Genomic DNA, 13,257 nt, shown 5'->3' on the forward strand with positions numbered 1-13,257 from the left:
GGTGACTTGTGCAGTTACTCACTCAGCACACAGCAGAGCTGGGACATACTGCTTTTTTTTGTTTGTTTGTTTTGTTTGTTTTGTTTTTTTTCTTTTTTAGATTTTTATTTGTGGTGAAACAAACAACATAATCGTTGCCATTTTAACCACATTTAAGTGTACAATTCAGCAGCATTAAGTACACTCACAATGTTGTGCAACCATCACCATCATTTCCAAAACTCTTTCATCACCCCAAATAGAAACTCTGTACCCATTAAGCAATAACTCTCCATTCTCCAAATCCTCAGCCCTAGTCTAAGCTACTTTCCATCTCCATAATTTTACCTAGTCCTATGTTTAAAACAATTTCAGTGAGGTATAATTTACATACAATGAAATGTACCCATTTTAAATGTACAGTTCAATGAATTTGACAAATATATTTGCCCATGTGAGCTAGAGAGCATTTCTTCACCCTCAAAACTTCCCTTGTGCCTTCTCAGTCAACTCTCTATCTCAGTGCCAGCCCTGTTATGCTTTTGATTGCTATAGACTAGGTTTATTTTTTCTAGAATTTCATGTAAACATACTCAGGTCTTTCGAAGCCTACCATCCTCTCCACCACCACATGTTCTCTCTCATAGAAGGTTGAAGTTGGAAGGGCGCTCATGCCCACAGCTCCTTTTCTGCATGAAGAAACTGAAGCCACAGACACAAGACGTACTTTCCCAAAGCCACACAGGGGACAGTGGAGAGCCAGGGAGCAGCCCAGGGTTCAGACTCCCATTTCTGTGCCTGTTTCCTTGCTTCCTTCTCCCAGACCCATTTCTTTGGCATGAAGTACAGGGGCAAATAATTTACTCTGTCACATTATAGCAAGCCACTCTTGGAAGCTACCTTAATTGTGCTGATTACTTTCTGCCCAGTTAATGTTCATTGTATTTGTTTTTGGAAAGATTGACTACATTGGACAAAAGTACGTCAAAAGCAGTATGTCTTACTAGTGGAGCGAAGACACTGCATGCTGACAAGGCTGGCCTCAGAGGTCAATGGTGTGCCATGCAATCTGCTTGCTGAGTGAGCCCACTCATGCCCCATCCTGGAGGCCTAAGATAAGAAAAGCGCCAAGCCAAGCTGGGGATCAGACTGAAAGCTGGAAGGTGAGCCAAAGCTTGAGTCCCTCAGCATTACCCAGCCCAGGCAGCAACTTCAGCCTCATGGTCGTTTAGCCCTAACACTTAGGACTAGCTCAGTGGGAGTTTTACATTCCTTGGCTTGACAAATTAAAAAGGTACTGGTAATCAGAGTGGAAAAAGGCTAAGACAACTCAAAGTTCGATCTGAATCCATGTGTAGGTTCAGGAAAAATGCATGGGTTTGGGGAGCCAGAAAGACCCCAGAAATCCTCTGAACTTCCTAGATGAACTTAGGCAAGCATCTCACCTGTCTGGACCTCAGTTCCTTCATTTGCAAAGTGGAGTGCATAACATCTACCTCATGGGATTGTGAGGTATACATGTATATCTCATACTTGTATATGGGTTACAAGTGAGCTCGTGTAACATGAAGTATCTTAAATGCTGGCAGTCTTTCTTTTTATTGTATTAAACAAAAGGAAAAACAAAGCTTTCTGACCACTTTTAGTGTTAGGGGAGAAAAGTCTTCAAAACACAGAATGGATTTAATGATAATCCCCTAGGGAATGACACTGCCAAATGCCCTAGTTCCTGTGGTCTTTGGTGCTGAAACCTACTTGGTGAATACAGAGAGGCACCACCTGAGTTTCCAGCAACTGTGCATGTTCCGATGAACGGTCTATTTCCCCATCAATAATAACAACAATGATGGGCATCAATGATCTGTTTTGCACATGTACGTCATCTTTTACGACCTTGTTATATAACAGATGAGGATGCTGATGTTGCTGACTTTTTTCTGAGTAAGCTCCTGGTCTCTGGGAGCGGGTTGCATCTAGAGCTGATAGTCTCTGGGGATCCTAATGAAGTCAGCTTATTGCAGGGGTTTCTGTCTTCTTCTCTGTTAGATGGGAATAGGGGCAGCCTGAGGGAAAGATGCTGCTGGAAGATCTTATTTGGGGATTGGTTCCATGCTGTAGCTGGGTGACTTTGGGTAGGTTAGACGGTCTTAAAATGTCAGAGCTGGAAGGACCTGTGGAACTTGTCTTATAGAAAAGGAAACCATCTGCCTCCTATCACACATCTACATTGAAGTGATACTGTTAAAACCCAGGTGTCCTGGTTCTGTTTGAGTGTGCTTGATTTATTTAATCTAGGTCTAGATTCAAATCCAGTGCTATTACATGTGAAGCTCAGGATTTTAGCAAATTGTTAAACTCTCTACCTTGCCTGTAGTATTTGTGAAACAGGAATAATAAAAATACCTAAGTGTTCCTGTGAGGATTAAATTAGGTGATGGTAGTACTTTTAAAATATATTTTATTAGTAGTAGTAAGTGAAAGGCATCATGATTACCTTCTGCAGTGGTTCTGAGCCTGATTGAATTCTGTTAGCCAGTTCTGGCAGCTGCCTATGTTTGTAAATAAAGTCTTACTAGAACATAGCTACATCCATCATTTATGCATTGTCTTTTGCTGCTTTCCTGCTACATTGGTAGAGTAGTTGCAGTAGAAACCACATGGCCTGCGAGGCACACATATTTATAGACAGTTTGCCAACCTCTGGTTAGATGATCAGTGTATTCTACCTGCACTCACTACTCCAATGGCTGAAACCCAGGTGGAAGTCTCCATGTCTAGCCTTGATTTCTCTTTTGACCTTCAGAGGTTGTATCCAGCAGCCTACTGGCATCTCTACTTGGAAGTCTCATGGGCACCTTGAGTTCAACTCATTCCACAGTAAATTTGCCTTCTTTCTGCTCAAACTTGCTGCTTTGTGTTCCTTAGCACAGTGACTGTCAGGAACCTGGATGTCATCCTACCTTTTGTCCTCTTCCTCACCTCCCATGTCTTAACTTTCTGTTGATTTCAGCTTTTAAACATCTCTTGGCACCACGCCTGCCTTTCCATCTTGGCTGACACTGCCTTTAGCCAGACCCTGGTCATCTTCTGCCTGACCCACTGAAATCCCTTTCCAGCTACAGGACCTCAACAGGGAGTCTCTTCATAAAGGTCTGAGGAAGTGAGACACGGTGCCCTCCAAAAATGTAGGTTGGACTTGTCATTGAGTTCTGTCCATAAAATAGTTGATTTTCTGTTGTTCTGTGGTTCTTTAAGGATCTGTTGTTTGGTTGTATTTAAAAAGAGAACAGTAATCATAATCCCAAATACACGTGCTTTACTTTCAAAGCTTATAAAACACTTTCCTATTCATATTATTATTTGATTCTTGGACAACTTAGGGAGAGAGCTATTGCAATTATCTGTATTTATCCATATGAAAGAATAAATGCTTGCCTAAGGTTACCTGCTTTGTAACTAGAAATCAGACTCAAGGCCCCTGGCTCTGTGTTTTGTTTCTTCTTTTCTTTCCTTTTCTTCCCCTCCTTCCCTTCCTCCTCTCTCTCTCTCTCTCTCTCTCTCTCTTTCTCTCTCTCTCTCTCTCTCTGTGTGTGTGTGTGTGTGTGTGTGTGTCTTAAGATTCTTCTTCCCAAAGCATCTGAGGTTCAGCTTTCTTTTCCCTTGAAGACTAGAGATCCATCAGGCAATATGTTATATGTCTTGCATTTCCACCGCGAAGATCAGTATTAAAAAATGACAGCAACTTATTATTTATGGCAATATCTATTGTTACTAAGGGAGGCAGACCAAACAATTCCCCATTGTTATGGAAGCTACTCTGACTTGACAGCTGGGAAAGTCTGATAGGCAGTTTATTTACTTAGCCATTTAACCAAATAAATGTTTTCATTTTTCTTTCATCTCCTCAAAAGCTAACATTTCGCCCTTAAAATTGCTCCAGCAACACATCAGTGAAGTATAAATTACCTGCCATTCCCATACCAGCTATTATAATATTATTTTGGTTCTTTTTTGCCCTTTTTGACCCAATCTTTCAAAGACATGTGATTCTCCCAGATGGGAAGGGAGGGGGGAAAAAAGTGAAGTAATTGAAGATATTTTCCTTTATTGCTAAAACAGAACTGCTGTTTGAGATTGGCCCTGAAGCTTCCACCTGCGGGGATTGAGTCTGTCTGTTTCCTCTTACTACGGTGTGATACGGCTTTAACTTATCAACAGATGTCATCCCTACTTACTCAGAACTGTGTGGGTATTTCTAATAAAAAACAGCTGGTGAAAATGGTTGCAAGGGTGATAAGAGGCACAGGACTCTTGCTTTCCAACTGTATGAAGGCAGAGGGGAAAAAATAAAGCCATGGCCATAACTATTCCTGCATAACTATTCCTTCTCCAAATGTCTGGAAAGGCACTAAGAAATTGCAATCAGTATATTTTCAGTTGGGTGGATGGGGAAATGGGATGGAGATGGAAAGATCAAATGTGGCTTGTACTGCTGTCAATGGAGGGACCTAGAAAGGTTCCCCCGGATATCATCCCCATGGGTCTTATAGTGGCTATGTCTACAAAGCTGGCATACACCCCTTGGTACTTGAATCTCTGTAACTGTGAAGTGGCCAGGCTAAGCTTTCAAAGGGAGAAAATTACTTCACTGAAGTTTACAGTCCAGCCCTCCTCTGGAGCTGGGAGGTACTTATTTTGATTTGCATGCAATTCTAAGACAGCTTATTTTTTGGCAATGAGTGGTGTGAGGCCCAGATGGAGCCATTTTGATTATGGGGTGGGGTAAGCCAGAGAGTAAAGCAGAAGGCTTTTTTTTCTTTCTTTTTTACCTTCCAAAGCTGTTGTGACACCTATTGAAAAATAATTATCTGAGGACAAAGTAAAAAGCAAAACCTCCCAACCAATGACCTTATACGTAAAGGCTAAATGTAGAAAATCCAAGACAGGGGAACCAGCATTAACTGGATATGTGTGATGATGATGATGATGATGGCATCTAGCATCTATTGAGTGCTTTCTATATGCTATACACTGTGTTAAGAGCTTCACATACATCACTTTATTTTGTTCACACAATAACCCTATGAGGTAGACACTATTTTTATCCTTATTTTTCAAGTGAAGAAAATAATAACATAGAGAATAATTATGAAATCTCAGCAGTGTCACATAGCCAGGAAATGGTGGAGCCAGATGCTGAACTTAATGTTGTTTTAGAACCTAGATTTTTTTTTTAAGCTGAGTTTTAAGCTGAGTACTCAGCGGCCGTCTCTGTGCTAGATACTCAATATAAACTATCTCAGTTACCAGTGTGAAGAACATAAGCCCCTTCTAGCAGATGAAGAAACCAAGACTCAAAAGAAACTTTGGTTCTTGCCTAAGATTGCCCACTATTAAGTAGCTGAGTTAGGATTTAAACTCAAGGCCAAATCCTGAGTTCTTCCCACACCACTATGTTATGTTCATTTACAGCTCAGCTATAAATGGTGCTGGACAGAGCATTAAATGTGGAACAGACCAAAGCCCCATTGAAACAGTTTGGCTTGTAGCATTGTCTCAAGCTGAACAGGTTCATAAAGATGAGGGTTTGATACATTGATCTGCAAATGGTGTAAGTCATCTTTGTTTTCTAGAAGAACTTCAATTTTAGGATGATGTTTGCTGTTATCCTGATGAATGGCTCTTGTCACCTCTAGTTCATTCATCAAATTTTTCAAGGCAAGGTTGAGCACATGAAATACAACTGAGGCATAGGGTAAAAATCCTCATGGGGAATCATCCCAAGGAGTCTGCCTATAGTCCCCAACTTTTCTTTTTCGTGAAGCATCGACTTTGCTTCCAATATACCAACTCCCAAAGTAGCTTTGCAAGACTGAATATTTAAGTGAATCTTAGGTGGTTTTGCATGGCATGATATATTATTATATGCTATTGTACTGATATAAAATTTGGCAACCTATACAGTGTGTTAGGTTCTTTAATCATAGCATCTGTTAAAATGTACTTTCAAAGTACTGTATTAGCTTTCAATAACTGTCTAATTTATGTGTGGACTAAGACCAATTCTGAGGTAGCCTCAGAATCCACTTATGAGTGGTGAAAACAGTTTACCATTTTAATGGTTTTGACCATGCTGTTCAGGGCTTAAAAACGGCGCTCTTTGAGAATGGCCTTGCAGTCCTGTGTGTTTATAAAAAACTAAGAAAGAATCTGAAAATTGAACACATTTGTCAAGAAGTGACCTTAGAAATCATGTCTGGGTAACAAGGTGTACTTCTGTCTCCTAAGAAGGTTTGCTTCATCAGCTCCTCTTTCTTTCGATCAAATCAGATGTATTGAAATTCAAGTGCCAAAAGCCACTTCTAGTAAATGTAAGTACACCTCTCTCAAAGTAGCTGCTGATAGAATCTGAAGTGATTTGGTGGCAATCCACATGCTGCAGCACAGGTGCGAACAGCACAGCCTCAGAAGTGAGTACCACACATCTCTGGGCTTTGAATTTCACATCAGAAAGGGTGCAGGGTGCAGGGGCCTTTCTGGCTAGACGAAAAGGGCTGCCTCTGATCTTACATCTCGATCAATCTTATTTCAAGCACTGCTTGCTTTTGCTTCTTAGTCTGGTTTCTCTGTGTGTTTGATTGGTGACCTCTTTAGATCTGCAGAGTGTAGGCAAATGCAGTGACATTTTGCTTAGAAGATTAAAGCATATGGACCACGGCTCACTGAGAAATTATCAGGGTGGGAAGAATGTGCCCATCTCAAAATGTTGATACTTTCAGAAACTAAATCCATGTTAAGTAGCACGGACCATGCCTCATTCTATCACCACCACCCACGCAGAATGTATTATTAATAAAATAATGTGATCAGTTCCCACTTCTCACCCCTACCCCTACCTCCCAGGATATGTCAAAGGTCATGCATCCATGAGAAAAAGCAAAGTAGAACATAGACACTAGGCAAAAGGACATGGTGTAGACACTGGTAATATAGCTCAGGCAGCGAGAGAGTGCAAACATCAGGAATACAGTTCAGGGAAGGAGGGATGGTGCAAACATCAGCAATACAGCTCAGGCAGGGAGACATGGTGCAAACATTGAGGATGTGACTTCAGAAGTAAAGAACAAGCAAGAGGGAAAGCAGATAGCTTAAGGGTAAAGGAGATAAAAAGGACAGATACCTACCCAGACCTGCGCTATCTAGCTACCGGCCTGTGGACTTATATTATCACCACTGGGCTCCCCACTGGGCTCACCAAATGGATCACTGTTGGATGAGGCCTGTGATCCATCAGGCTAGAACACAAGAAGATAATGCTTTTTTTTTCTTTCTCTTTTTAACAATTGAAAATATAAGACAACTGGATATACTTTCATGCAGCACAATCAGTTACTGTAAAGGAGGGTGAAACTGCATTTAGAGGATGCTGCACCACAAATGTGGACTTGTAATAACAACTTAATAAAAAGGCAGTCTTTTTCAGCTGACTCATTTGAACACAAAAGAAAGCAAGCCCCTTTAGCAACCCCATGAGAATTTACGAGATTGAGCCAGCATTCTTTCCTAGGTAGGCTTCCTCATGCATTATCCATTTCAGTTACAGAGGTTTTAATTTTAAGGAAAAAACACAAACAAATAGCAAACTAGTCACTTACAGCTTCTTGCTCTTCACTTTTGCTGGGACTTTCGAAGCCCTCTTCGAAGATGTCATCTGTGGTAGGATCACTGGCATGGGATGCAGATGATTTGGATGGAGAGCTCTGTCTAGGGGCTGGGGTTGGAGCTACACAGAGACCACAGAAATAGAGGAAATATCTTAAATGCCTGGCTGCAATCAATTTATCCCAAAGAAAACTCAGGAATCTGCTTAGATTGAAGTCAAATCTTTGGATTCCTCTTCCTATCCCAGGTTGAATCAGCTGAATATTTGAATTCTTCCTCTGTACATATTGACCTTTCCTCTCACACATCTGATTTTAGGAAGAAGCTTGTCCACACTGATAAGTAAAGCAGTGGTTCTCAAAGGATGGTCCTTGGACCAGCAGCAGCAGTAGCATCTGGGGATTTGTTAGAAGTGAAATTCTCTGACCCTACACCAGATCTACTGAATCAGAGCCTCTGTGTTTAAACAACCTGCTACAGGTTATTCTGATGCACAATCAAGCTGAGAACTACTAGGCTATGGTTTGCTTTCTTCTTTCTGTGTTTCATCAGAGGACACATTTATTGAGTGCCTTTCATGTGTCAAACACTGCTAGAAATTTTACAGACAATATCTCTAATCCTCATAAAACCTCTTCGAGGTACAGGTTATCCTAATTTGACAGATAAGGAAAGTGAAGTTTGCTAATTTGCTCATGGCAACTGGTAGAACCAGGTTCTGAATCCCAGCACATAGTAGGTATTCAATAAACACATGTTGAATAAAGAGTAAGTATCTCAGTGATCTGGGAAAATGGACGTAGCTGATGGCAACTTCACAGCTGGTACTTGCTTATATAAAGATAAAGGATATGCATTTGCTGGGCTGACCCACCCACATCTCTTCTCGTTTGTTTTAGAGGTTTAGAAAAAATATGTCATTTGATACCACTCTTCTTTTAATGATTTCTAATTTGTCATTGAAAATATCAGCCACTGGCTAAGACCCAATTGAGGGGGTGTCATGGTTTGATTTAGTAGCTGAATTTTCCTAATGTTATAGAGCTTAGAAATCAGACAGTGAATGATGATTGTAAAACTTAGTGCATACTTTTTACTCTGTGAATCTATATTTAGAAAAATAATGCTATTTTCTCATTTATTATTCATAATGTGCCAATGAGTTGGATACTCTGCTAGGCATTTCCCACCCATTATACACTCTAATACAAATACCTGCAAGTTGTTATTTATAGGGTTTTTTTCCCCCCAGATAAAGAAATTGCAGCTCAGAGAGGTGGGGTGACTTGCTAAGAGTTAACACAGCTATGAAACAGTGGCACTGGCATTGACCAGAGATCTGTCTGACACTACCCAGTCCAGCTGTGCTTTTCCATTTCTACTGAGGTTCACTTTGGATCCAACCAATCTTCTACCTAAAACATTCTTAAGAGGCTACTGATGGGTCAGAGGATATAAAGACTGGTTTTACTAATTCTATTGAAAATAAAACAGTAAAGTTTTTGAAAAATTTTGCAATGAAATCTGTTTTGTTTCAGGAAAGGACTATGGAACAAACTATATTGAAAGTGGGTTTAAAGCTATATGAAAACACCCTAATGGGTAGTGGATGTTTAATAAATATTAGCTTAATTAGATCCTGAATTGTATTTGAAGCGGTTTATTGCTTACTAAAGGTTGAAAACACAGGCTAAGCTGACACTTCTGGCAGGTATACTGTTCAGACTTACCCAAAGAAATCAATGGGAAGCATAAAAAGGAATTTATTTATGCAAGTGTCTTAACCTTTAGAAGGTTTTATAGGATGCTTCTAATACTCTAAACAGTGGTTCTCAGTATGGGGTAATTTCATCCCTAGGGGACATTTGGCAATGCTTGGAGTCATTTTTGACTCTCAACACTAGAGGAAGGGGATGTATATTTCCCTAATAGGGTGACTAGAGGCCAGGGTTGCTGCTAAACATCTTATGTTGGGACAGCCTCTGCAACAAAGAATTATCTGGCCCAACATGTCAATAGTCCTGAGGTTGCCAGGACTGCTCTAAAGTACAACAGCAGCTAAGTGATCCCTGTTTTGTTTATTTCACTCTCTTTACCCTTTCCCACATGCCTCCCATGTGCCAGGCTCTAAACTCGCTTTACGGGAAGTGTAGGAATGATGGAGACAGTTCCTGTCCTCAAAGAACTGAAACTCTCCTCTTTCATTTGTAGCTGGCACACAAGTCCACTGAAAGAGAGATGTTTGTTTTTAAAAAGATGCTTGCTTATTTATACAGGGCTGTCATTTCTTTAACATTTCATTTTGTATTCATTATTCCTCATTGAAACCCTGTGAGTCTGCATAAATAGAGATGCCACCACTATGCAGATCATATGGCCTGAGTGCAAGTGGGTTGTTTATACACACTGAGGGTATTCGTTTTTAGAACAGCATTCCAAACCTGGCTGAAATGATACAATCTAATTGTATTAACATTAGGGTTTTTTTTTTTTTTTGACAGTTCACAGTATTGTCCATGCAGTGATCCGTATCACCTGTGACAGTAATGAAACCACCAAACTCACTGTAGCATAAGCCCTTTTCTTTCCTCTTATCAAGTGTCAAGGTACATGCTTGAGTCACCAGAACACCTTCCTGAATTGTGTCATGCTCAAGTGTATCTAGATTATGATTTGGCTGCATGGTCACTGTTTTCCAGATGTTTGCAGAAGAAATGTGAGCTGGAGGAGACTCATTGAAAGCAGGAACTAGAAGGATGCACACTGCTCATCCAAGCAAATTCACTTATTTTACTGTTGAGAAAACTGAGTCTCAAAGAAGTCACACGCTTGCCCAAAGACACAGCTTGTGGTGGAAGAGTCAACACCAGAACCCTGGTCCAGGACTGCAGAAAACCACTTAACGTGCTAATAATGAAGATAAAAGATACTTCAAATTCTGGGAGGTCTATAATGTTGGAGCATATATACCACTGAATCCTTTTAATAACTCGTCGCTTACACAGATGGGGAAACTGAGGCTCACAGAAATAAAGTGACTTGTCCCAAGGCACAAAACTGGTCACCAATAAATCTGATCTCCAGGTAAACAGTCCAGAACTTTCTTCTGCACCATCCTTTTGTTCTCTTTAACTACCAGAAGCTTTGAGCCAAAATGAGGCTTCAACTATAAAGGCTATTTAAGACCTTATGGCTGCTGTATCTCTGCCCGAAGTTTTCTCTTGATCTTAATTTTATATTCTAATGTTTAAAACTTTTCCCAAAATATTTTAAGTTTGCATTCATTTTTATTTTAATAAGCCACACCAAAATCTGTGTGTCATAATCTGGCTATACATAAATCAATGAACGAATGAATGAGCAAACTAACAAAATCTTAAGAGGCAGAGTAACATGGTGGAAAAATACCAGGCTTATATTCAATTCAATACCACTTTGTCTATGATCTTTGTCTTTGAGTCTCACTTTCAGTATCTGTCACACAGGTCTAACATAACTTGTCATTAAGCATTATTATGAGTCCAAAAATAAACATGGAACATATAAAGAAGGTTTGTATGTTATCACTGGTACCTAATTTGGTAGCTCTTAGTAGTAGCACTAGTATTAATATAAACAAAGAAACCTGATTAACGCAAGTGAGATGAGTTCTTTGACCCCAGAAACCCCGCCTCCAGACACGAGTTACGGCTCTCATTGGGTTTTGTGTCTTAAGTGAGGGGCACTCACGTGAGTTGGTCGATGGTGTGGTAGAAGTCACAGGCGTCAAATTCAACTGGGAGATGTCAAAGTCATCACAGTCGTCTGTATCCTGTGCCACCCCGACTTTGTTGAAGTAACTGGAGAAGGCCTCTGAGGTACAGGTGAGGGAGGGCTGGTCGGGTTTGCGGGAGGGCACAGGCGGAGGCTGGGCCATCTGGAAATCCTTAAACGTTTCTTTTCCCATTTTCTGCCTGGGCTTGTCGGTCTGTGGACTTGACCTGGTGGAGTCACTCGTGCCTGGGACAGTGGCGAGGGGGGTGAGGGGACCTTGGAACATGGCAGCTGGCAAAGGCATAACAGTTTGTGTGGGCATGAAGGCGGCTGGCGGAAACTGCCCGGCCACAGTTGGCCAGGGCTGCTGAGTGGCAGGAAAGAGACCCGGCTGGCCCCATGCGATGGGCTGAGTCCCCGGCATCACCTGAGCGACTGGTGGCTGGGCACCCATGACCATCTGCTGTTGGACGAGGGGCTGCTGGCCCCAGAAGGACGGGAGGACAGCGCCCATTGCAACATAACCTGGGAGAATGAGAAAGGAGAGTCAGGTGTCCCGGGAAAGAAGGATGCATGGACTCAGGTGACTGACAGGAATGTATCGTGCACCAACCAAGCGCCAGACTGTGTGCCTGGGACTGGGGATGCCAAGATGAACAAGACAAAAGTCCTTGCTCTCATGGAGCCTCTATCCTAGAGAAGTGGTCAGGGATAGCCTCCCTGAGGAGATAATCTGTAAGCAAAAACTAGAATGCTAATGATCACATTTCTATAGTTGTTAAAGGTTTCCAAAATCTCATAGGCTCAGAAGCTGTGTGTCTCAGGGAAAGGGCAGAAGGATGGAAGGCAGGTCAGCCTGGGTTTTTGCCTTGCCTCCTCTTCCTGCTGCACTTAGGACCCTCTTAATTGAGTAAGCTCTCTACGAGTCTGTCTCTTTGTTGTAAAACCTGGTTATAATGCCTTCCTTCGCAGGCCTGACGCAGTGTGCAAAGTGAGTAAGAATCTGAATGTTGGAGTTTTAGAGACCTAGGCTAAAATTCAAACTGCCACTTCTTATCTATGTAATTTGGGGAGCAGTTCTTATCCTCTCTAAGGCTCCAAGACATTTGTTAAATGGATATAAACACCTTCTATCTTATTTGTTGATTTGAAGATTGAGAGTATATATTTAACGTGTGGAGAATTGTACCTGACACAGGATCAACATTCAGTAAATGTTAGCTACTAGTATGGCTTGGATCACATAGAGCCTAGAAAGTTACTTACTACGTTGCTTGATATACAACAGACATGTAATAAATGGTAGCTAGAGGTATTATGCATTTCTGTATTATTATTATTCCAGTTTTAGAGAACAAAAAATAGGGCCAGATGTGCTTGGCTTATGCTTGTAAACCAAACACTTTGGGAGGCTCAGAGTTTGAGACCAGCCTTGACAACATAGCAAGACCTCGTCTCTCCCAAAAAATTTTTTAAAAGTAGCCAGGAAAGGTAGCACATGCTCATAGTTCCATACTCCCAGCACTCAGGAGGCTGAGGTGGAAGGATCACTTTAGCCCAAAAGTTGGAGGCAGCACTGAGCTATGATCACACCACTGCACTCCAGCCTGGTAATAGAGTGAGACACTTGTCTCAAAAAAGGAAAAAAAAAAATGAAGGTTATTGTTCACTCAGGGGCACCTCATACATCAGTATAGGTGAGACACTACAAAACTCCACAACTTGTACTCCTATGTACTACCATGATAATTGTTCACTGCATTATTCTTTTTAGGTGAGACATATATATTTTAACAGGAGCACAAGTGACACTCGTTACAATAATAATAGTAACATAATAGTAACAGCAACAAACTCCACTTA

At 41.2% G+C, this 13,257-nt stretch overlaps 1 protein-coding gene across 6 annotated transcripts in view; it reads right to left on the minus strand.

The window, feature by feature from the left end:
- Positions 1 to 13,257, minus strand: part of DAB1 (DAB adaptor protein 1) — a 1,282,121-nt gene that overhangs the window by 11,724 nt on the left and 1,257,140 nt on the right. For 5 of the 6 annotated variants that reach the window (XM_003921506.4, XM_074380885.1, XM_039474167.2 and 2 more), the window contains 3 exons: positions 11,371 to 11,919; positions 7,635 to 7,762; positions 7,164 to 7,274 (listed from right to left, as the gene is read on the minus strand). In XM_003921506.4, the coding sequence (XP_003921555.1) occupies positions 7,179 to 7,274; positions 7,635 to 7,762; positions 11,371 to 11,919 (773 nt within the window). In that variant the 3' untranslated portion in view covers positions 7,164 to 7,178. The remainder of the gene's footprint in view (positions 1 to 7,163; positions 7,275 to 7,634; positions 7,763 to 11,370; positions 11,920 to 13,257) is intronic. The other variant, XM_074380884.1, reaches the window with a different exon arrangement.

This window comes from Saimiri boliviensis, chromosome 11 (genome assembly GCF_048565385.1).
Source record: "Saimiri boliviensis isolate mSaiBol1 chromosome 11, mSaiBol1.pri, whole genome shotgun sequence".
NCBI classification, from domain to species: Eukaryota; Metazoa; Chordata; class Mammalia; order Primates; family Cebidae; genus Saimiri; species Saimiri boliviensis.